Raw genomic sequence first — 26,140 nt, 5'->3', positions numbered from 1 at the left:
AAGGCACTTCAGTGTCTATAACTTTTAATCTTTTGTGCATTAACAACTCTGGATGATGAAAAGTAAAGCCCAAAGGTCTTCTTTCCAAAGATTTTGTAATAAGTCAAGTCAAGTCACCTTCATGTATATAGCGCTTTAAACAAAATACATTGTGTCACAGCAACTGAACAACATTATTTAGGAAAACAGTGTGTCAATAATGCAAAATGAAAGTTAAAGGCAGTTCATCATCGAATTCAGTGGTGTCATCTCTGTTCAGTTTAAATAGTGTCCGTGCATTTATTTGCAATCAAGTCAACGATATCGCTGTAGATTAAGTGACCCCAACTAAGCAAGCCACAGGCAACAGCGGCAAGGAACCGAAATTCCATCGGTGACAGATGGAGTTTCGGTTCCTTGCCATAGTATCAGGAAAATGGTTGCAGGAATATCTCATTTTTCATGGTATCTTCTTCAGATTTGAAATAGAAACTCATGAGACATAACTTTCAACCCATTACTTTTCTAGATTGCTCCAGGACTGATTTAATGTATTTATGTATTTATGGGCGGCAGTGGCTCAGTGGTGCATGTAGGTTGTCTACAAACCGGAAGGTTGGTGGTTCAATCGCCGGCTCCACCTGACCAAGTGTCAAGGTGTCCTTGAGCAAGACACCTAACCCCAGCTGCTCCCGACGAGCTGGATGGCGCCTTGACGTAGACACCGCAGTCGGTGTGTGAATGGGTGAATGTGAGGCAAATTGTAAAGCGCTTTGGATGGCCATGTGGTCTGTTGAAAGCGCAAATAAATGCAGTCCATTTACCATTTTACCATGTATATCAGTGTGGTACCATTTTTTCAAGGCACTTCAGTGTCTATAACTTTTAATCTTTTTGAGCATCAACAACTCTGGATGATGAAAAATAAAGCCCAACGGTCTTGTTTCTAAAGATTATGTAACAAGTCAAGTCACTTTTATTTAAATAGCGCTTTAAACAAAATACATTGCATCAAACACACACAGTAACACACTGAAAGAAGGAACTGTTGCGATTTTAAGTTAGGTAGGCCACTTTCAGCTGTGAGTCCCATAATAGGGGCCTGGTTAACAGGTTAAAAGCCTCAGCTTTTTTCAGAAAATCTATAGTTCTTCTGCTCTGGCAGTGAGGGATCTGAATGCTCCTCACTGCTTATCAAACAGAGCTCATGGAAGAAATGGAGAGACAAATTGAAGCTGTCTGGGAATAGATCTGCGTTATTGCTGATCTCAACCTGAGAACCTGCAGCGGCACAATCCATATCTATAGCCGCAGCATGGGCTTGGTAGTGGTGGGAGAGCGAGATCTCTGGCTGGGACTTTCAGGACCATCTGACATAGAGAAAATTTGGTTTTGATGCCCCCCTCAGAAGTGGTCAGCCAGCTTTCAGGAACCCCAGATCACTCCAGCCTCATCAGACTGAGGCCCAGCCTAAGCCAGCACAGCCAAGGGGAAAACCTTCCTGTGCAGCACTGACTGCTAGACACAAACTGGCGAACCCCCTTAGGGAGGTAAGAAATGCCATGCAACCTAACATGTCCTCAAGTTCTGGACGAGGGGACGAACAACAGCACTTGTGGAGTATCTGTTGTTATCCTCCCTCAGAAATAGTGGTTATTTTATCCCCTCCCACCAAAACAAGGTGGGAACTGTTCAATTAAATGTCCAAAAGTCCTCTTTTGATCAGTTTAGGTGTGGAGTTCGCACCAGTGCCCCCGGTGCCCCACAAATATGTTCTCCACCTAATGAGTTGCCGGTTAGGGCAGAGGGCAGTTCACAAGAAAATATCTGTGGTGAAAAAATAAAATGAAGAAATCCCTGTGCACCCTTGTGTGCTGAAGACACAGCAAGGTTTGAAAAAAAAAAAAAACACACACAGAACCAAAATTACTCTATTCAGAGCTGCAATCTCCAGCTCCCACCGCTAGATGATATGACCATGCTATTACTGGACGTGAGCTTGCATTTTCCCCATTCAAAACTATAGGAGTGACATGTCTTGTGTAATCTATAGTCTTTCACTGTCGTGATAGGTCTGTCAACTGACACACATGGTGTAATTGCTGCTTCCAGGATTTGTTATGTCTGAGGAAATTTCCATAGTGAGATACCTCACTTATGTTATCAGAGAATCGGGGTATGAAGTGGTGTTGGTGCCAAAACCAGGAGGGGGATCTAATTGACTGGGACTCTGAAATGGAGATCAAACTGCCCCCTCTCCTCTCCATTATCTTTGCTTGACCTGTTCAGCCCTCTTCGTACTTTGTTCCCTCGTCCAGCCCTGAGGGGGCTTCCGTCCTCCAGTGCCTGCTCCTAGAAAGTGCCCTCCAGTGCCTGCTCCTCAAAAATGCACAACCGCCCTCCCGACCCCCTCCAGCCTGCTCCACCGCTGTCAGCTGGCAGCCCCTCTGTTCGCCCTCAGCACACCATAATTGTGGTGCTAGCCATTGTGGACTGCCATCCTCCAGTGTTGCCCTGGTCAGAGTTTCCCTCACCTCCGCCTCCAGCCTCTGAGGCCCAGACTCCTCCCCGGCCCACATACCCTGTGGCTCCACCTCAGCTCCGTTCTCCCTTGCCTGGGTCCAGCTGGACTACTCCTGCTCCAATCTCCTCTTGTCTCCTCCCTGGCTCCTCCCTCCATCGTCTTCTCCTTGGACTTTCTCTCTTGGCCCCCTCCCGGATATCCATCCACCTCCTGAGCCTCCTCCCTAGTGCTCACCCACTCCCCTCCCCATGTTGTTTCTACAGTGTGTGGACGCATCTTCCAGGAGGGGGGAATAATGTCCCGCCCCTGTACTCATTATATTGTGTTTCCCCTTCACATGTCTTCCATGTCCCTGTTAATTAGTTATTATATGCACGTGTGATTCCTTAATTATGCTGTCTTTATAATCACTAGTCTTTTCAGTTTGTGTTTGTTGGTTCTTGGATGTCTTCCTTGTGCTCTATGTTTCCCAATTGGATTATTAAAGACTCATTTCATGAATTACTTGTCTCCTCGCTCCTGGCTCCTTGACTCCTCGTGTAGTGTGACAAGTTTATGCTAAACACATGAGAAGCATTGAGATAATGCAATATCAGTAAGCACTGACATTCAGATTAATATGTGATTAAGTTTCTCAGTGGATCTTTAAGTTTGCTAAACACTGAAGGTGATTTGCTCTGACATTTTAATACATAATGTGTAAGAAAAATTAGACAAGTTAGAATGAAATTTAAAACAAATTTCTCAAACTAATCCCATCTAAGTAAGAGTTGTCAAATTAGTTTTCCTACAGTAGCTTAAAGCTGCAGTCGGTAACTTTTGACACTCTAACGGTTAATAAACAGAACTGCTTGCGTCTTGCGGAAGAACATTGTAGCCGGAGCTACTTCTCTCTGTTTATGTCTATGAAGAATCCCAAAGGTACTGGGTTACTCCGCTGAAGCAATTTAAAATAGTCCGAATATAAACACTTATTATAGGTGTACTCTAGTGATTCAGGACAGGCTGAAAACACGGTTTGGAAAATGGATTCATGGTGTACTCACTTATTATATACATTTTGTAAATCTTGAACACAAAAAAAGTTATGGACCGCAGCTCTGATTGGTTGTTTTCTTACCGGGAGCGGTGCATTTCTGCAAATGGCAATAGGAACATTGGGGGGAGCCAGAGGAGCTTGATTTTTTCACAGATTATCTGTCTCATATTCTGCTGTTAGGACATAATGTCAGGTTTAACAAATATGTAAAAAAAAAAAAAAAACTACTGCAGCTTTAAGTAAACTGAATGAATAACTCACAAAGTGAAATTTGTATCAGTATAGATTTAATTGTACATCATTTGTTTTGAATACGTGGATTTTTTTTTTTTCTGGCTATATTTAGGTGATCCAGGAGAAAAGGGTGATAAAGGAAGTCAAGGACGCTCACAAATTGGAGACCCAGGTCTTCCAGGATCACCAGGTGAGCAAATGCAGCACCACTACTAACATATACATTGTGTATTTTATTTTTGTCCTGTGGTTTGTTTTCAATAAATATAGTTTTTCATGGAAATTTCCCACTCTGTCTGGCCATAGCTACCATAAAATAAGCAATAGCACTTCACTCTACTCTTGCTGTCAGGTCTAATATATTTGACTTGCCATCTCTCATTAGGTTTCTCTTTGCAAAGGAAGGTTACAGTCTTCATAGTACATCAAGCTAATTTGATTAATACAAAGTTCTGTCATGAACTCGAGATGCCACAGGCAGATAGCTTCTAACTCAATCTGATATAATTACATCATTATTCACATGGTGCAGCTTCCTGGTTTATTTTCACATCCACAGCCAATGAGGTCCCATAGGAAAGAAAATCAAAAGTGGGGTCTCTTTAACATTTCAAATATTTCTGAAATGAGGTTACTTTAAGATGAAATAGAAATTTTTGTTTGAGTCTCCTGCTTCTCAAACTTATCTCCTGAGACAAAAACAAACAAAAAAAAAAATCTCTCAATGGTCTCCTGTAAAGCTTTAAAAGAGATCTCAACAACGTCACACGCCGATCTCTGACATTTCCCCTTAGCTAGAGACTCTGGCTCTCTCACATTTGTCTCTTTTAAAGCTTTAAAAAAGATCTCAACAGCATTGCACACTGTGCACAGATATTTCTCCTAGTCTTAAGACTCTGGTGGTCTTGCATTTGTCTCCTCCACAGTTTCAAGCAAGATCTCAACAGCATCGCACACTGTGCTCAGATAATTCTCCTTAGCTATAGACTCTGGATCTCTCACTTTTGTCTCTTTTAAAGCTTAGAAGATATCTCAACAACATCCCACACTTTGCTCAGATATTTCTCCTTAGCTAAAGATTTTTGTGTTCTCATATTTATCCCCTTTAAAGCTTTAGAAGAGATCTCAACTACATCACACACTGTGCTCAGATATTTTTTTTTCTTAGCTAAAGACTCTTGTGGTCTCAATTTTGTCTTCTCCAAAGTTTCAAAGATGATTTCAATAGCACCGCACACTGTGCTCAGATTTTTCTCCTTAGCTAGAGACTGGATATCTCACATTTGTCTCCTCAAAAGTTTAGGAGGTCTCAACAAAATCACACACTGTATTTTTCTCTTTAGCTTGTGATAATGATAATGTTACTTTTAGGACAATGTTTATGCACTTAGGCACATAATTTGTTGTTGGAAATAGTAATGTACCAGATGCCTTAATCAAAGGTCTCTTCTAAAGCATTAAAGAAGACCGTCGTGAGATTGGTGACTTGAGACTTGAGAAAAAGTTTCCATTTGATCTTAAGGTAACCTCATTTCTGTCTAGGAAAAATATTTTAAATGGATCTCTTTTCATGGTGTTTTTTTTTTTTGCTGTTGTTTTTTTGTCATTTATCTACACCATTTCAATAAAAGACAACACATGACAATGCTGTCATGTTTGAAGTTGTTTTATGTAGACAGTGTTTTATGCACAGTGATTTAACAGAGGAAATCATAACCTATATTTACATACAGTACATGCAAAAATTGGCTAAATTGTCAAACTGTGGCTTATATAATGCTGGATATTGAAATGACTTCAAACTTTAAATTAGTAACCCTTGATATTCTGAAATGTTTAATGCTATTTAAATTATAGTTTTAGTATTTACAATATTAGTCAAAGTTTAGCGTTTCTCCTAAAATAAAACTTAATACATCTTAAGACAAAGCTTATATCTAAATGAGAAATAAGATAATCACCCCTTAGTATCCTGAGCATAGAGTAACTTCTTTAAGAGCCATAGCCTTGTGGGCATCGCATCGATGTGAATGCACACCTGCATCTCAGACAACATGGGTTCGAATCCCAGCTAAAGGTACTTTCCTGCTCCTGTCCAATTTTTTCCTGTCTCTGCTCCTACTGTCATACCATTGCAATACAAAAGCAATCTCTGAGCAGTAAAGAATTTTTAAAAGATTACAGCAAGACAATAAAGAGATTTTCCATGTTTCTCACACATTTCTCACATTGTCTTTTTTTATTCCATTCTTTCGGAAATTTCTCATGTCTCAGTTTTGTCTACTTTAATTTTTTCTTAAGGATTTTTGGGAGAAACATCTGGACACTGCTGAGACTAAAATGAGAAATATATGAGAATCACAACTAAGTCTCCTGAGGTTAGAAAGAGCAACCACTGAGCAATAATATATTCCTATAATGAAGTCTTGATATAGACATTGCAGCAAGACAATAAAGATATATTCTATGTTTCTTCTAACACATTCTCTATTTTGAACCTTTTTTATCTCAGATATTTCTTGTGTCTCATTTGTGTCTACTTCAAATTTCTGAGCTTAGGAAATCAACCACTGAGCAATATTTCCCTATGGGGTTGCTGCTCGACATAATAAACCTTGATGAATGTCTTCTGTAGCAGTTGCAGTGGGCTTCAGAAACCCTCCATCTTCCCCAGCTCCACCTGTACAGATCTACTATATGGGGGTTATTTCCTGCATGCTCACAGCAGCATGTCTGTGGATATATTGGCAGCAGCAAGTCTCGGTTAGGTCTTGGCAGCAGCAGTGTAGCAGATCTATTCCACCAATACCAAACATCAACATTGACATGTATATTAACATGCTAAACTCTCAGAGAGATGTTAGGACAGACATGATGAGACATATTTCATAATTAATGAAGTCAAGTAATATATGCAATCAAATGTTTTCTAATGTTTTAGGTCCAATGGGTCCACCAGGGGTTGGAAAACCAGGTCACCCAGGAAAGCCAGGCCCACCTGGTCACAGTGGCGAGGAGGGGAAGAGGGGGCACCCCGGCGAGCCCGGTCAGCCAGGCGTGTGCCATCCTTCTATGTGCTACGGCGCAATGTTGCGGAGAGATCCTTTCAGTAAAGGGCCAAACTATTGACACAGATTTGGCTGAAATGCAGACAGTCTGGATGCGGTGCTGCTCAGTGAATCAAAGAAAACGATAACAGCAAATCTTTCCAATCTCAGGATGATCATATTTGTCAAGAGTGTCTCACACTCATGGACACATGAAGTACCTCTTAAAGTGTAAATAATATGATGTTGCCTACATTAACACCACCGATTGTCCAAGACTTAATGTCTTTCTGTGTCATAAGCTGAGATGTGCCGTGCTTTATTCACGCTGTTTGGCATGTAAAAAGCATCCTGCGTGAGGAGCTCTGCAACTCTAGCAGTGGAAATTCTACCAAGACATCGACTCCTCCTTCCTCACTCTCTTGCTCCCCCAAGTGGCATTCAATCATCACCAGCCAATCATCTCATTGTATTTATGAAGCTAGATTTACTGTCAATTTTGCATTTGTGTTTCTTTTTAGTCTGATGTTTCTTTTACTGCTTGCAATCTTTTAATGGGAGGAGTGGGAGTTTGTCTGCAATGCATCATGCTTTCTTTCCTATATTGACGTCTGTCAGATATCTATAATAATTATTGTCCCTTTAGGTAGTGCTTACTAGGGTTCCCACATCTTTTGACCAATGCATTTCCATGATTTAATTTTTTTTTTCAGGCATTTGTGATTGCAGAAACATTAAAAAAAAAAAAAAAAAAAAAAAAAGTAAAAAAGAAAAGACGTAAAAATAGAAATCCTAAAATTGTTAATTATACATATATATATATATATATATATATATATATATATATATATATATATATATATATATATATATATATATATCCAGTATATAAATTTGTATGATTTTATTCATACCCATGCCTTATTAAATCACAGTTTATGATTCTCTGACATATTTCAGGTTTTCCATAGACGTGGGAACTCCTTATTACACATCAGATTTCAAATGTGAGTGTGATTCGATAATATCTATATTAAATGTAACAAAAAAAAGGTAAATTAAACAAATTTATTATGTGCATTTTAATCCACCTTTCTCTACAGCAAATTGTCATGAAGACACAATTCTGAAAGCATTTTTTAACCCTTGGTTGAAAAAGGTTGTCTAGTAGAGTGTAATAAAGCTCACATTCCCATACATGTGTCATTTTTTTTTTTTTATATATATATATAAGAACTAATATCAGTTACAGCTTTTCCTGTGAGAGTGCTTTCTTATTTTTTGCAGTGATTTTCTTTCTTTTTTTACCTTCATGTTTGAATGACTTTTGATAACATTAATTAAAACCTTTTTTAATTATTTTTTTGTTGTTGTTGCTGATTTTGCTTGATTACAAAAATATTTCTTATTATGTGGGAAATGTATACTAAAGTTCCCAGCATGTGATTTACAGCATTCTTACAATGAGGCACATCCTGTGATAAATCCTACATAGTTTAGGTAACAGGTGATCCAATCAAATTATTCCACTCGAGTATTACTGATTGAAAAGACTGTTGAAATGGTAACACAACAGTATGGTACCGCACAAATTAACCATTAAAGCTAAACGCTACTAAAAAAAAAAAAATACTGTTAAAAATGCTGCTATTCTGCAATTGCACTGATTCTGAGTTCCATTCCTAGATGTCGCTGTTACTCTTTTCTTACATTTTGGATGTTCCCTTGTAAGACTTGCCTTTTAGGTTTTCATTTGAGATAACCTAAAATTATTCACTTTCATGAATTTTAACAGGACTAGATAGATAGATAGATAGATAGATAGATAGATAGATAGATAGATAGATAGATAGATAGATAGATCCTGTAGATGTCACAACGAGCCCAGCGTTTATCCAAATGAAGTTTACAAAGTTAAGTTGGTAGAAGTCTCACAAATGAAGTTGTTTGCCATTGTAGAAGTTGAAACAGTAATAACCAGAAGTCCAGATGATGGCACTGCCATAGCAAACTTTTTACTTTGGAAAGTGCTCTCGTTGGTCGTGAACTCGAATATAAGCCAATAGAGCGAGCAACGTTGAAATTAATCTGACAGGTGTTTGCCCGCCTGGACTTCTCCTTTGACTAATCACGAAAGGTCTCATATATCAAGTGTCTCTCATTTCACGGTGAGCTTGCATTCATGCCCCAGGTCAACGATGTTTTATATACGACCGCTAGAGGTTGATGCAAACCCTCGAGAGTGTGGGACGGACTATGGCTTTCAACACTTTTTCAGGGATGTAGTCTTCTGTCCGTGCATGCACAACTTGAGCTAGTTCATGCACTGCCTCCTGAGGCTGCGCGCTTCTGTTTCCAGGCGCTCGAGTAAATGCGCAGGTGCTTTGTAAGTCGTTTCTCTCCATTTCTACATTGCGTGTTTGATGTTAAACAATTCAGTTCAGAATTCAATTCAAGTCAATGACAGTAGTGAAGATGTTGCACGGCGCAAGCAACAGCTGACCTGAGGCATCACCTTGAAGTCTGAGAAGAAATTCATTCTAGGTTTGAGAGGAAACACGGAATAAAAATCTTGATCAGTAACGAACTTGAACAAACTCTGCTATTAATGGTGCACCATGGTGAGCACCATCATCAACCCAGCAGTCGCTTGGTGAAAGCATCATCCTGAGAGATAAAGATGAGAGCGCCAACATTCGGACTTCTGTGGAGCTGTCTCGGCTTTCTTCACGGCGTTCAGTGCGGGTTAGGAGACAACCATGTGCATTCGAGCTTTATTTACAGGCGGTTGCGTAACCACGAGCGGCGAGAGATCCAGAGAGAGATCCTCTCCATCCTGGGCTTGCCTCACCGTCCCAGGCCCTTCTCCCCGGGTAAACAGTCGTCTTCTGCACCGCTCTACATGCTGGACCTGTACAACGCGATGACGACCGAGGAAGAGGACGCGACACTGGGGAAGATGCTCTCTGGGAAAGCGCGTAAAGGCGCGTCTGTGGTTCCACACGGATACTCGAGCGCGCCGCAGCAGCCGTACCGCGCGACACCCTTGACCAGTCAGAGCCCGCCTTTGGCCACCGCGCAAGACACCAACTTTCTCAATGACGCGGATATGGTGATGAGCTTCGTCAATCTGGGTACGTTTAGTTGGGTGGCAGGTTTTTCTATTAAAGTGTGTCAGTATTTAATCCTGCTGTTCTGTTCGAATTCACATGAATGTTGCATGTGTAAAATATTAATATTTGTAGTGTCATTTCACATTTGTCAAATCCAAACAGCACGAAAAGACTATTGGATACGAACCCGATTTATTTATCTCTATACATTGATTTACTTTTTAGAATAGTGGCATTGCTTTTATTTGGTGTCATACTGTATTAAAATAAATACAAATAAGGCTACATCTCTGCGGAGTTTATGTCAGTCAGAAAATGTTATTTGTTCATGTTTTATCTCAGGGGTCAGAGAGATTTTATTATTGTTTTATTTTATTTTATTTGTTCCTGTGGGAGAATGAGAACTTTAGTTTTTATTTCTTTTTTACAAAGTGATGCAAATTAAGAAATGCCAATTTGATGCTTAACACGGCTATGTTTTGAGCTAAAGGGCCTCGGACATCAGAACACGTTAAATTAACTTAAAATATGTGCTCGTTTCCAGAGAGAACGCAATCACAGCCTAGCTCCTGATTTTAAATGGTAATTATTTATAATTGCCAGCTACCTTTTCGTTTGTCACAATATTACAGATTTATTGCTTCACCAAGTTTATAAAATGTTAAATTATAGCATACTGAATTTAGTAGACGCACGGGAGTCTAGAAGGGCTGAGCTGAGTAAACAAGCTTCTTACATGGTTTGTTTAACAAAAACAGTAGATTTAGATGATGTCCATTTTTTTCTGGTTATTGAAGTGAAAACATTTCATTCGAAAAAAACAAAAATGCTGTTTTCACTGAATTTAAGTACATTGCTTAACTATGCTGTGGAAATGCCATCGATATATCCTGTTTCACTTGATGTCGTAAACTTAAGTTATCATAGTTTTCTATTAAACTATTTTTGCAAGTTTGTCTGATAATAATTACTGTCATTAAACAGCTGTATACTATTGCTAGTTCCTCGCAAACGTGTGTGCCTTTTTAAGGAATTAATATGTATGCCATAGATCATTCATTTATTTCATTCATTTATTTTCTAATATAGTGCCTTTTGTTTTGCCTTTTGTAGTATTAAAATAGCAGGTGTTTTTTTCTTCTTCTTTTTTTCTTCTTCACATTACAGGAATATAGTCCTCCATTTACACTGTCCTTGAAAACTCTATAAACTGTTTATATATAGGACTGTTTGGTTACTGGAAACTCTGAGGCAATTGCAGGTTAGAGGGAAAATAAAAATGTGGCTATAAAGAGTGTCATTATATCAGAATATATTTCTTAGAAAGCATACATGCACATACCGTAGCGAAGTGAGTAGAAAAAGTGAAGCAAATCATGAAGGACGTGGACATGCAGGGTTTGTTAATATCCTGTCGTTAGTAATAAATGCTTTTTGCCATTATTTGAAGAATGCTGTGATAAGACGATAAGTGTACACTGAACTGTATACAACTTCAGTGGCTGTGACCTCTCACCTCACAGTTCATGTAAACTTATCAAGTGACTGTCTGACCTGAGGATAATTTGCTTTAATTACTTCCTGTAGTTAAGCAGAGGAAAGAGCTTGAAGAAAGTCTGCTTCTGGTCTAGATCTGGGAATCTGGTGCCAGTAGCTAGTGCCTTTTTTCTTTCTTTGCTAATCTAATTTATCCGTTAGAAGCTGGTTTAGACGTATTTTTGCTTGTTTTTCCATTAAATGACATGCTTTTAAAGATTGCTGTTTTGTTTATGGAGAGGCTAAAAATCCTACACCCATATGAATCACAAAAATCTTGTATGGATTTGCCTGAAAAATACAAAAACGAGTTCAGTATAAACACAGTTTGGGCCTCAGATATGGCATGGCTGAGTAAATAAAAGTGTGTGTTAAGGTAGAGTCCCCCATCATCACCTTAAACTGCGCTCCATGTGTTTTCACTCAGGAGAATGAGGGCATGTACAGCGTCTGCTTTCAAAGCGCTGCAGCTCTTTCAATGTACAATGAGACTAAAGTGCTAAAAGGATCCTGGATACGTTGCAGCCTTGCATGTCGTAAAAACCCATCGATGCTGTATTTCATGGGTTTAAGAAAGCAGCTTGTCTACGGTAGAACGATCAAAACATGCACTCATAGTACAGAAAAAAAAACAACAACAGTAAAGTATGAGTAGTGCAAATGAAGATTGTGCTTAAGCCTCCATTTGCCATGTAGGCAAAATCTACTTTAACTTCTCCATTGATCTCTTGAAATGAATTCACTGAATTAATTCAATAATATCTCTGTATTGGCCGGAAAGCACTAGATCCCCATCCTCTGTTCTTAATTAGCAGCCAGGATGCTGAAGTTGAGTCTGGCCAGCTGGTGTAACTGTGGCCTGCCCTCTGACCTCTCCGTGTTAAGTAACTACAGACTTTCACTGTAGATAACCTATCAGAGAAGCCGAGCTGCGCTCTTTCACCGGCACCACAGAGCAAATGCACTTCAGCTCCGCTGCTTCATGAGCAGTGCTGTTTGTCTGTATTTCACTCTATGCATGTTTAAGGACAGAAATGAGAATTGCAGACTACATGGAAAAAGCACAAAAAGAAGCTCATTTTTTATATTGTTCTTCAACCCTTTTGCTGATTTGCATTTTGTAGTTCAGTAATACCAACAGTGAGTGTTTAGTTTGACAAACCCAGCAGTTTGATGTCTACCAACTAGTTGACATGTCCATTAATGGTAAAAGTACAGCATTTTGTCAGCGTCTTCTGATATGCCATTGCTTTTTCCCCTCTCAAACATCTATTCTAATTAAAATGGTTTTTATGTAGGAATGTTCTGTAATAATGACAGAGTCAAACCTGCTTATCTGTTTCTTTATTGCCTTACAAAAGCATAACCATAGTTTCTCAGCGGTACTGAATGTTCAGAGGCCTTTTCAAGGGTTAAAACACTGAATGCAATGCTTCATCATTATCTGGCCAAGCAGTTTCTAGATATATAGAGAAAGCCTTATCTACTAGGCTCCTCCAATATATCAAAAATGTTTGCTCGTCAAGGTCTCTACGATTTAGGACACTTTTAGGAGGTAGCACTAAATTTCAGACAGTGATATTAACGTCTCACCCACATGGTATTTGCAGCAGATTAGAAATGAGAATCTTGGGAGGTCAGATTATTGGAGTAGAAACCTTTTGATACATTGTTCACTCAAAATGTGTGTCTCATCTGTGTTTCTCTGCTAACGCAGTGTGTTATTAGCGAAGGCCTGTTTTTCTTACCTGACAACCCATTCATCATGTCCAGAGCATACAGGGAAGGGCTTACGTACCTGTGCTTAGATGGCTGCTTTAATGGACTGGATACTGCTTTTGTTGGTAGTCCTAATGTTTGGATTAGGTGTGGTATGTTAACGACTTTGATGAATGACTTTTTAAAGAAAGCGGCTCCTGACACTTTACATGTTTGCGATTGTCTTCCTCCATCCTACAGTGTGAAACAAACGAGTCCCGTGCAGCTTGTCATTGTGCGCTTTGTGTTTCCGTGCAGTCGAGCGGGATAAGGATTTCTCCCATCACAGACGACACTACAGGGAGTTTCGTTTCGACCTGACTCAGATTCCAGAAGATGAGGCAGTGACCGCCGCCGAGTTCAGGATTTATAAGGATCAAAGTCACGTCAGATATGAGAACATCACACTCAAGGTCACCATATACCAAGTCATCAAAGAATATCCAAACAGGTGAGATCTTTCCCCATTTCACATTCCTTTAATGACTTTTTACAGAATGCATAATGAAATAAAAGAACACAAACAGCACCTGCGATTAAAATGCCCTTCCTAGCAGTCATAATTAGTTCTCAGTAAATTCCTCACAACATCTTATTCAAAATGCCTGGATGAGTTGGAGCAGATGGAGCAACGGAAAAGCAGCCAATAAGTGTCTAATGCATGCAGTATGAACTTCTTCAAATCCATTTAAAAAGCATCACAGAATTAACCTCAAGAAGCTGGTTGAGAGAGAACGAAGAACCTCAAATACTTAGATCCTTTCTCTGTAACAGCATCATTCCCATTCTTGTGTTATTTCATATTTTCAATTGATGGTAGTAATAAAGAATGAGTAAATATGCCTTTTGACCTGTGGTGTAGTTTCCAAAAAAAAAAAAAAAAAAAAAAAAAGATAAAATAAATAAATAAAAAGATCATGTTTCTTGCTAAAAAGAACATGCCAAAAATACAAAAACTCCATCAGGTCTGGCACACTCTAAAGAAATAGAGGGGCACCATACTGTTTGAAAAAAGTTATGCTCACCATTATTTGGTCAAAATACAATAAAATCAGTAATACTGTGAAATATTGTATTCTGTTTAAATATACTGTACTATGTAATTTATTGCGGTGATCAAAGCTGAATTTCCAGCAGCCATTACTCCAGTCTTTAGTGTTACATATTCTTTCAGAAATCATTCTATAAAGTGTTGATTTTTATGCTTATATTTTTTTCTGAAACATACTTTTTTTGTACAGCAAAACTACAGCATTTTTTTTAAAACAGAAACCTTGTGTAGCATTATAAATTTCACAATTGAAAATTTTGTTTTTATCAATTAAATCTGTTCTTGCTGAATAAGAGTAATAATAATTTCTTTAGAAAACACATTTTTGAACAGCAGCGTTCAAATGTTATACCTGGTCTGAATCAAAATTGTCCGAGCTACTTTAGTTTACACAATCACAAAGCAGGACTTGATGGAGAAACATTATCAGAGAATGCATTTGTTAGCAGCTGCATCAATTAAAATATCAATTCTGTGAAACTCAGATGATTTGAAAACATTTGTATGTCTTCAAATGTAATACAGTAGCAGTACTCTTTATTTGTCCCTTTGCAGGACCGTTCTGCAGCATCAACATCAATAACACCATAAACAATATCAACATATGAAATATCACAACATACTCAAATCACAAACCAGGGCATTAACATTACACTATTCCCTCAAAATGTATAAATGAACAATAAATTACACATACTTAAAACACTACACACACTAATACTATTGTGTTGAAACAGCTCTTTTACAGCTGAACAAAGCATCAGCAGCAGTTTTTGCCCCAGAGTAACACACTGAGTTTAAATTTAAACCTGACTTCCAATTAAACCCGTAGGACAGTCTCTTAAAGCTCTGCCTGGTCTGTGAAACACTTTAGGCAGGCAATCAAGCGGAAAATAAAAGGACATCCTGTTTACACGAGTGAGACTGGAGTCTGTCTGGAGGTTTCCCTTGTGACGATTAAACTGAATGCGTTAGGATGTTTTAAGCAGTGGTGGACAGTAACGGAGTAGCTTTACTTCGTTACTGTACTTAAGTACATTTTTCAAGTATCTGTACTTTACTGGAGTAGTTTTATTTTGAGTGACTTTTACTTTTACTTCACTACATTCCAAAGCATAAAATCGTACTTTTTACTTCACTACATTTCATAAAACATATCGTTACTCCCTATAATATATCACGTGCTCCGACACGCAGAAGCGGTGTCTGATTCATCATGAACGAACTGAGTCTTTTCAAAATAATCTTTTAAATCGGATCGTGAATCGCACCAAATGATTCGTTTAGGAATTAGAATGATCCGATTGCAGCAGCTGTTCTGGAGTCGACCACTCACTGATTCAAATGAACCGTTTAGTGCGAGTCTCCAGAAGTAAGAACCGGGAGATCTTGTGAGCGCGCGTGCGTCTGATGTTGCTAAAAGTAAGTTATTAATGTCGAAATTTAGGATTAATTATTGTAACTGAAAATCATATTTAGGTCAAAATTGTCAGTTGTTTGGGAACTAAATCCGTTGTAAAGAGTGATCTGTTTAAGCCCACTGAAATGCTCGAGTGCAGACGCATCAATTTTAGGTAAAAAAAAAAAAAAAAACTTTAAATAACACAGATTAAATACAATAACTCATGCACGTTCAAATTCCCCGCTGCCCTAATGTTAAACAGTTTTATTAAAATGTCCTATGTGACGTCTGTTTTTATATTGTTTATCAACAGTAACGTTATACATATGTATATTGTTTGGATTAACTAGAAGAGTAGACAGACATAAATGTTTATTCATAACCGTACTGAAAATAAGTAAATATTGTTAGCTAATGCTAACTGTCTAGCTAAGATTTTACATTTTTTATAATGTCCAAATATTTTTATTTAACCACCTATATATATATATATATATATATATATATATATATATATATATATATATATATATATATGTAGATTACACCTGGAATCTACATATATATATAAAAGAAAGGATGTGATGTTCAGAACATGGTAACTACAGTAATTATCAAAGTGGGAAGAGATGCACCCCGTTTGGCCAGGGGTGTTTTTAAACCACAGACAAGGTTTGAGAAAGAAAAAATCATTATGAAAATATAATTATATTTTCCTTAATGTTCTTCCTAACTTCAGGCCTTATTATCATGTCATATATAGAGTTACAGTACAGACCAAAAGTTTGAACACACCTTCTCATTCAAAGAGTTTTCTTTATTTTCATGACTATGAAAATTGTAGAGTCACACTGAAGGCATCAAAACTATGAATTAACACATGTGGAATTATATATGGAATTATATACATAACAAAAAAGTGTGAAACAACTGAAAATATGTCATATTCTAGGTTCTTCAAAGTAGCCACCTTTTGCTTTGATTACTGCTTTGCACACTCTTGGCATTCTCTTGATGAGCTTCAAGAGGTAGTCACCTGAAATGGTCTTCAACAGTCTTGAAGGAGTTCCCTGAGAGATGTTTAGCACTTGTTGGCCCTTTTGCCTTCTGTCTGCGGTCCAGCTTACCCCTAAACCATCTGGATTGGGTTCAGGTCCGGTGACTGTGGAGGCCAGGTCATCTGGTGCAGCACCCCATCACTCTCCTTCTTGCTCAAATAGCCCTCGATGACTTCAGTGTGACTCTACAATTTTCATAGTCATGAAAATAAAGAAAACTCTTTCAATGAGGAGGTGTGTCCAAACTTTTGGTCTGTACTGTAACTTTGATGTTCTGTAAAACAACAAACTTTAAAATACTTTGTTCTTACTGGTGAAAATCAGATGGTCATCTCTGTTTTCTCTCAGGTACATCACAGTGTAAGCTTCACAGTTAACATCACTCTCATCAGCGTAGTCCATATCAACAACAAAAATATATCTTGACTCCATATAGTGGTTATTTTGGAAAAACCCCCGGGTATTTTGAGCAGTAGGATTATAAAAAGAATATGTGCTAATATAAAATTAAATTAAGTAGCCTATATAAAATTGCAAACATCTATCTTTCAGTACTTTTTTACTTAAGTACATAAAAAATCGAGTACTTTTGTACTTTCACTTGAGTAAGATTGAAAAAGGAGTACTTTTACTCTTACTGGAGTAATATTTTATTATATGTATCTGTACTTTTACTCAAGTACTTGACTTGTGTACTTCGTCCACCACTGGTTTTAAGACTGTCATTTGTTACCATTGTAAGACTGACAGTGGTACACAACGTCTCGGATTATTCATCTGACTGATTCAGAAAATATTTTTATATTAATGTTACATATTTTGGAACTTGCTGTGTAACATGATTCAGCAACACGTGTTTCAAGTTTTACTTTTACAACGACTGTGAGCAAACATATTTACTACATGATCTATTAATATGTAACTAATATCATTGCTTTTGCTGGTATCTTTATCATTCTGAGTATTCTACAAAGAAGATTCACTTTATGGAAGGTTGAGGAGGAGCTAGTCCATTTGATCCTGTCAATCATTATGCAAGAGTATATAAACAGCTGCGTACCTCACTACCATGATGACTCTTCCAGCATCCCTCCGTCACCCCATCTCCTGCCTTAAATCTATCTATTCATTACTACGATTTGTTATTATGTAATCCTCAGACTTGAGCACTCTATTTTGCACAGCAAGCTAAATCTGTTCACCTTCAGCGCATTCAAGTATTATGAACTTTAGAAATGTCCAGGAAAAACGAACAAAACTCTTAGAAATAACATTTCATATGTTTTCAGATACATTTTTAAGTTATCTCCAGCTATACACCTCTACAAAATAATTTTGTTTCAAGTCAGTATGGGAGATTATTACAGTGCTCATGTCAGTGTAGCTCAGTAAGGTTTGAGTTAGAATGGTAATACAAGTCCTTCTCAACGTCTTAAGTACGGGAGGTCCAACCTGTGCCCTTTATTCACAAAGAAAGATTGCATAGTCATTGTGGAATGATGTATGGAAACATTTTTCTTAAGAGAACTACCCGAGCTTGGCGTTTCTTTTTTTTTTTTTTTTTTTGCATATAGCCATCTGGGCTCAACTAAAAGACCATGACATCAGTCCACTCTGTTCTGTAAGATTCAGACCACCTCTTGTCCGCTAGGAAAAATTTAGCATAACCAGAGCTCACCCGACAAAGCGAAGCAAACCTGTTCTTCCTCAGTCTCACCAGATATATTTGCTGGTAATGGCCATGGATAAAGCTTTCCATTAACAGCTCATTTGCAACTTCCAGCACTTAGGAAAGTCTTGAAAGTCCATCAGTTATCACTCTTTGCGTATCTCGACTGCTTGTCAGAGCGCTTGCAGCCCAGACAGGGCCATCTGGCCTTAATAGAGGGCCTCTGCATCAAGGGACTTCCAAAGCTTCCTAAAAGTGAGTCTGTGCCCACCTGCCTCTTCACGGTTCTAATGGTCTTCTTATCTAGATTGAGAGCCGTGACTTATCTTGAGTCATACATGGGCACACCATAGACAGGGCCTTTTCTCACCATGAACGAATGCAGCTGTAACATTTAAGCAGAGATACGGCTCTCCTGGGGCAATGAAACAGGGGTTTATAATGGTATTTTGCTATCAGAGACCCTGGTACCCTGTTTATGAGGCGTCCGTGTCCCACAACTTCACACATTCACTCCTGTCTCCATACAGTGATTTTCCTGTGATTAGTGGAATTTAGTGTTTCATAGCTTAGCACTCATTTCTTATAGCCTGCCAATGCATGCCCACTGTGAGTGTTAAAGACATGGAGGTAAACAAAACATTACACCTTTACAAAACAGTATTGTGTATTTTGATACCAAACTAGTTAGGATTGAGAAAAACTACTTATTGAAAACTAGTAAAATTTATAGTTCAGTTTCTGTTCAGCAAAGAAAATCTGCATTTAATGAAAGCAAACGACATGGTAAATAAACTATGCATGTTACTAGTGCATTGTTCTCTGGCTGTTCACAGTTTGATGCAGTCCAACTCGCAAGTGACTCTAATGAGCCGAATTGTTTTAATGAACTGACTCATAAATCAGTCTGAAACTCATAAGTTCACTATTTGTGTGAATCAGTCTGATGACTCACTCGCTGGCTGAATCGAGCTTGACTTTTTCACTAAACTGCAAGTCAGTGTCCAAATGGAAATGAACCAAGAACTTTTAATGTGTTATGTTGAACTGAAGGCTCAAGTGTAATTGCAACTGGTTGTTCACATGGCAAAGTGCAATTGAAGATAAACATTCAGAAGAACGTTTTTCACAGATAGTCCTCTAATAAAAAAAAAAAAAGAAAATAAAAAAGAAGAAGAAAAATAGTCCTCTAATAAAAAATAAAAAAAATTACAAAAAAGAAGAAAAAAATACCATTGTTTTTGTTTAGAATATTTGGTCTAGGACAAATTATTCATGGGTTGGGTTTGTACTTTTTGAAGTGCTCAATAGTGGAATCAGAATATTTAACAGATGGCAACACCACAGTACTGTGGAACTGAATGATTTACCATTAGCCATGGCATTCACATGCAACTCCAAGGTACTTCAAAGAATTCCATGATACTTGCTGAGTTCTGAGAACTTGTATTAGGGTCTGTTTTCATCTCTCTCTGTCTTTTGAGGTCAGTGTATATGATGCACAGATCACTTACTTTTATGTCAGTTGTATTGGCTTGGTCACGCCAAAGTTGAAAAGAAAATGAGTTTGTATTGAGTTGTAACAGGGACACAGAATGCGGTGGTGTGCTGCGCTCACCCACAATGCGGCATGCTGGGACGTGCCACTGTCTCTGATCATTTTTCCTGTCTGTGGGATCAGGGCCGCTGTCTCACTGTGTGGCCCATGTGCTGTTTTGAAACCTCAGTTAAGTAGATGAACAGAAATGGCTTGTTGACAAAATTGTGGTCGAGATGAAAAGGAAGGGCTGAGAGAAAATTTGGTTGCACTCGTTTCAATATTTGTTTTTCTATCTTATAATCAACATTGCTAATTAAGATGCAGAATGACTGCAATTAGCAATATCCAACTCATTCGTCTTGGATTTTAAACATGTCATTACAGTTTAACATTCATCTATCTGTGGCGGACAGTGAAATATTATATTCAAAAATATAATGTAAATCTCATTGTCAAAGTGCATTCTTATTGTCTCAATAGGGATGCCGAAACATTTCTCCTGGACTCCAAAAAGATCCGTGCTACTGATGGGGGGTGGCTGGTGTTTGACATCACGGCCACCAGTAATCACTGGGTCCTGAACCCGCAGCAGAACATGGGCCTACAGCTCTGCGTAGAGACCACTGACGGTAAGACAGGCTCATCTGTGCTTTAAATAAGCACAATCACACAGTTTACACTGTGTCAGAGAATGCATTCAGAGGAACGCAATGGATAGATTTTTTTTTTTTTAGTCTTGATTACTTACTGTATTGTGACTACTTTTCAGATTACTCTGAATCTAACTTGTTTTAAACTTACCATGACATTTTCTTATACTGGTTTGCAGATTTATATGCATGACATTTACCTGGCCATTCTATATTGTGGATATAGTCAAACCTAATTTATACAATACACGTTAGAATGTTTAGAAACGAACATATAAAGGAGAAGAAAAGAGGAATTATGGCGAAATAAATTATGAATAACTTACTGCCATTGTGTGAATAATATGTAATCATGTAATCCATAAAAGGTAACTGTAATCTGGTTATGAGCATAATAAAATGCAATATACAAATTATGAGTACTTTATTTTTGGAATTTGATATATATAATCAGTTATGACCCAGCTCTGTGAAGGATAATGGCACTGCACACATTATTATCTACTTTTGCTTGAGAAATGACTGATTGAGGAATGCTCATGAAATTTCCATTGGTCAATGATCAATTTTCCAAACATTTTTTTTTTTTTTTTTAATTTTCCAAGTTGTGCACTAGTTATAGAGTAAAATTGTATAGCAAGTGTTTGCTTGTATGCTTGTGCAGTTCAAACTTTGTAAAGATGAGTCATAACAAATTGGAGTATTAGTATTAGTAACCAGGGGTACATTCCCCAAAAGCATTGTAAACCAACTATGGTCATGAGTTCCATCAGTACCAGCATACAGTAGTTCAATAATTTGGTGTTTCCCAAAATCATAGTTCCATTGGAAAATAGTATCACAGAAAAAAAAAAAAAAAAACTGTTTAGAAATATAGCTTTCAATCTGTCATTAATAAGACATGGATTGAAGCTCATGGTCTTTGGTTTACATGCATGACAATCTATGCAGTATATTTCCTTCTTTTTTTCCTTCCACAAATTTCATTCTGTGTCTTCAGTATGTCAAAAGATATAACATGCTGTTTTTTAAGAGCATGCATGTGTTGTAGGGGACTGTGTGATGTAAGAGGCAACCTGCAATTGAAACACACATCTGGAAATACAGCAATAAAACAGCAGATAACAAAAAGCCCTTAGAATAATTTGGCATTAATTAAATCTCAAACCAATGAATTAACATAAGTTATTACTCCACCTGTGTGGCATCGTTTAAAACAATTCTATATTGTTGAACCAACGTGGTTTGAATCTTAGCTGTATGACAAATTTACTCCTGATTCAGGACGACCTAATTGATTTTTTCAGTGAAGCATTGTAATAATGCATTGTTTATGTAGAGAGTTACACCATTGTACAGGAAACTCTAGTTTAAATATGCGGAACTGCAAATGTGGGATGTGTTTTGTATTTAGTGGAGCTTTACAATAAATGTCTGCCAGACTACCATTGCTCTATGTAAATAATTTGATGGGTAATTTATTGAATGATAAACATCTGGTCACTTTAAAGACAGCGCTACATTTTAGTGTTCTTTCCCGTATGCGCTTTATTGTTTTGATTATTGCTGCATACTCATTTTACTGGAAATAAAGAACATGAAATGCAGCTGGTGTTATTTCCATTGACATATTCATTATATTATCTTAAAAACAGACTCGTTTAGCAGCGTGAGACTTCACAAAAGTATCATCTTTGAGTCACGACTACGCCCAGTGTTTCCTCTTTCTTAAATGGGAACCTGATGCCATGAAGTTGTCTGCATTTTAGGATAAGTTTTCAGCCATCTCCCTCTCATTTTGACATGTACACAATCACTACAGTATCTGTGTGGAACATGGAAACCTGTCATAAATAGTTGTGATGATTTTGCTACCCAGGAAGAGGTTTTCATGCCTTAATCCCGGCTGTTTGTCTAACGTTGATCTCTTAATCGGATGCATACATCTGTTTGATTTTCAGGTAGAAGCATCAACATGAAATCTGCTGGCATCATTGGAAGGACCGGACCTCAGTCCAAACAACCATTCCTGGTTGCTTTTTTTAAAGCCAGTGAGGTTCTGCTCCGTTCTGTAAGAGCCACAGGAAGCAAGAGGAAGAGCCACAACAGAAACAAAAGCAAAACACAACAGAAATCTTCGCCAGCTCTCAAAAGTGGAGGTAAAATTAGGGTGCTGTAAGCGATGCTTTTCATTTTTCTAGCTTCCACTAGACACAGAACAGCTACAGTTCACTTTCTTCATGCACATACGTTACAAAAAATAAATAAAAAAATACAGCAGTTTCTTGATCTCACAACCTCTCGTCTGATCACTGGATCAAACTTATTGAACTATTCACTAGATTTACGAAATGTGTCAGGTTAGTGGCATCAAATCTACTAAAGACACTCAAGGCACATTGTAAGAAGGTGTTTATGGAGAATGTTGTACCATTATATGATTTAATTATGTGTTTCAGATAAACCATTGCAGGTGAAAACAAAATGAACTCTGGCTCGCATTACTTGTCAGTCAAAATGGTGTTAAAGGCATGATTAGAGTCATGTCACTATTTCATTGATACCTGTCATATTTTCTGTAGACTATTTTGTATTAATCACTTACAACATCGCTCATTTGCATTTAATAAGCAGCAGCTGTTTTATTGCACAGTTCTAGATGACTCACATGAGAAATACCTGCTGAGCTAACCTGATGTTTTCTGAAAGTAGGCGTCTTTTCTGCCATCAAATTACTGAGTATTTACTGCATTCAGAGTCTGTATACAAAGACGTCCTGCCAGCTGCAAACATAGAGCACACTGAGCCCACACACACTCCTAGACTAAACAACACGACTACTTCAGTGTTTGAAGGCTCAACGTCCGTTTTCTTGCTGTTATCTAGATCAGAACACCAGTGAACAGAGACAAGCCTGCAAGAAGCATGAACTTTATGTGAGCTTCCGCGACTTAGGATGGCAGGTAAACACATGTGGCGGCTCACAAGACATCAATCAATTACAAGACTGCACAGCGTGATTGCTTCATTCAGCCAGAGAATTCATCTCTATCTCTCTGTCATTTTAGGACTGGATTATTGCTCCAGAGGGCTATGCAGCCTTTTATTGTGATGGAGAATGTTCATTTCCACTCAATGCACACATGAATGCGACAAACCATGCGATTGTGCAGACCTTGGTAAGCCTCTTTTGCTTCATCATAGAGTATTTAAATTTAAAAAAAGCATCGTAGCAGCTCCAAAAAATTAGACCTTAAATGAAAAAATCCAGTCCCACATTTAATACATTCTCTTTTTTTTTTCTCGCCATAGGTCCATCTAATGTTTCCTGATAATGTGCCAAAGCCTTGCTGTGCACCGACCAAACTAAATGCCATATCGGTGCTGTATTTTGATGACAGCTCAAATGTAATTCTGAAGAAGTACAGGAATATGGTGGTGAGGTCCTGTGGATGTCATTAAGGGCATTGAGGAGCTTCTATGTCATATTGCTGGAATAACATATCAAAATAAATAGTTTTTGACATTTGATGTACAGTATTATGTATATATTAGCTCATGGTTCCTCTTATTTATTTGGCTTTGTTTTGTAATAACGTTTTTTAATACGAGAGATGTAGATAAGTTACCACTCTTTACCACAGATCCATAGCTGATTGCTTTTTTCTGAGAATATGTTAATGAGTTAGGCCAGTTAGAGAGAGTTTTACAGGATCAGGTATAATTTCCTTTCTTTAGATTACATGTCAAGTTCATGAGCAACCACTCCAAAACAGAACTGCTGCTATTTAACAAAAGAAATGTCAATGCCTTAAACTCTAAATCACCTAATTACATTTTTTTTTAATTGTGGGGAAAACAGCCATATTGGATTTTGCAAGCAATTAAACAAACACGTGTTTCTTTGTTAACTAAAATCATCGTATAATGTTGTTGTAAAAGCACTGATTTTTTTCCAAGACTATACAATATGCATTTCCTCAAATAGCCAAAAGTATTGCAACCCACAAATACTGTTGCATTTTAGTTTGCTTTAGATATCAGTGGGTGGATATATATATATATATATATATATATATATATATATATATATATATATATATATATAATAGCAAATATTCCTTTATTATCTTCTTCCTTGCTTGTTGAATTGTCTAGTCAAAGGATCAATTGTCAGTCATATCCCTCTGTGACACTACAATAAACTATGCTATGCCTGAAATGAAACCACAACCTACAGTGGAGAATACACAAACAGAGGTAAAAATGCAGTTATTTGGACCCGTACTCATACACATGAACATGCATTAGTACTCTGAGTAATATATTTTTTGGAAAGTATTGCATTTATTATTTTAGAACAGTGTTTGTATGTCATTAAATCTATTTTCAAACTAATTTTCTGTGTCTGTCTCTACCAGTTGACTCAACACCATGAATTTGCTAGAAAATTAAATACTGACAAAAATTTGCAGGCAAATGTTGACCTCATCTGATCAAAATATGATTTTTTTAATTTTTTTTATTGAGAGACTGAAACAGTCAGAATTGAAACCTGTGGCCAGGGCACCCAGATGTTATGTGGTCACGATCTAAAAAGAGTGTTGACGTCCAATGAATAGTGGAGGCCACCTGCTAACTTAACTTCTAGCAGCACGGATGATTTGCATTCCTGTGGCCTGCTGCCCTGCATGATTACTCCTGCTGCTCCACAATCCTATCTACTGTTTAATATCATGGATTCCTTCCAATTCCACTAAATGTCTTCCTTTTTGCAACACCAGGCCCGGTGTGAATGCTGCTATTTTAATTAAATCTGTGCCAGTGAGCAGACTCTCTTAGTATAGTAGCCACACAAAAGGGGAAAGGGATCATTCACCATCGTGAGTACAGATGAATATATGTACAGTCCCGTTCCCTACGGAGAGCATACATATGCGCACGATCGATCAAAGTGAGGCCTTTCGGGTCTATGGATGCGCATTTGACACACAACCTCAATGATTGTTATAACTGGATTAGGCAAATGCATGTTTCTAGTATATTAAAACAGCTGAAATAAGATTATGAGAATTGTAATTTTGAATTTCGTATGTCAAAATGAAAGTAATTATCAACGCTACAACTTGAGGTATGTGCAGTTGTTAAGAAATCAAGCTATCCAGATCATTTTTGGAGCAAAAAAAAAGACAGATTCTATTACATTTACTTTTATTCCAGATTAAAGGCTTAACCAGACCACAGAGTTTAATTGGAAAATGATGTGCGTGTAAACATGCTTGTTGAAATTGTTAACAGAATTTTGTATTTATGTTTTTTGAGTCTTAAAACAAGGGGACACCCACCGCACCACAAGTCTGTGCTTCATTCGTTTAGATTCTAGCTCAAATTGCTGCTTTGTTTCTGCTCTTTGACTTCATTGTAGTAATGAGCTTCATATGCTTGTTGTTTTGTGCAGTCAAAGGGGCAATTGTCAATCATATCCCTGTGTTACACTGCAATAAACCTTGGTATGCCTGAAATGAAACCAGAACCTACAG

The 26,140-nt window shown here is 37.7% G+C and overlaps 2 protein-coding genes across 3 annotated transcripts in view; both read left to right on the top strand.

Moving 5' to 3' along the window:
* The window catches only part of col21a1 (collagen, type XXI, alpha 1), a 115,112-nt gene extending 107,528 nt beyond the window's left edge, over positions 1–7,584 (top strand). For both annotated transcript variants that reach the window (XM_026224742.1, XM_026224740.1), the window contains 2 exons: positions 3,889–3,966; positions 6,718–7,584. In XM_026224742.1, coding sequence (XP_026080527.1) covers positions 3,889–3,966; positions 6,718–6,905 — 266 coding nt within the window. In that variant the 3' untranslated portion in view covers positions 6,906–7,584. The remainder of the gene's footprint in view (positions 1–3,888; positions 3,967–6,717) is intronic.
* Positions 7,585–7,717: 133 nt separating this feature from the next.
* On the top strand, positions 7,718–24,439 carry bmp5 (bone morphogenetic protein 5). Its single transcript, XM_026224739.1, has 7 exons — positions 7,718–9,957; positions 13,489–13,681; positions 20,431–20,579; positions 22,562–22,759; positions 23,487–23,563; positions 23,669–23,779; positions 23,913–24,439. Exons 1-7 carry the CDS (start codon positions 9,504–9,506, stop codon positions 24,060–24,062), a joined length of 1,332 nt encoding a protein of 443 aa, XP_026080524.1. The 5' UTR covers positions 7,718–9,503; the 3' UTR covers positions 24,063–24,439.
* Positions 24,440–26,140: the final 1,701 nt, after the last annotated feature.

This window comes from Carassius auratus, chromosome 38 (genome assembly GCF_003368295.1).
Source record: "Carassius auratus strain Wakin chromosome 38, ASM336829v1, whole genome shotgun sequence".
Lineage (NCBI taxonomy): Eukaryota > Metazoa > Chordata > Actinopteri > Cypriniformes > Cyprinidae > Carassius > Carassius auratus.
Note: the sequence above shows the minus strand (reverse complement) of the source record. Positions and strands in the feature narration are given on the sequence as shown.

Coding starts and splice junctions, on each gene's coding strand:
- bmp5 (XM_026224739.1), top strand. CDS start 9,504: ATGAGAGCGCCAACATTCGGACTTCTGTGGAGCTGTCTCGGCTTTCTT. Junction 9,958..13,488: donor GATGAGCTTCGTCAATCTGG/GTACGTTTAGTT, acceptor GTTTCCGTGCAG/TCGAGCGGGATAAGGATTTC. Junction 13,682..20,430: donor ATCAAAGAATATCCAAACAG/GTGAGATCTTTC, acceptor TTGTCTCAATAG/GGATGCCGAAACATTTCTCC.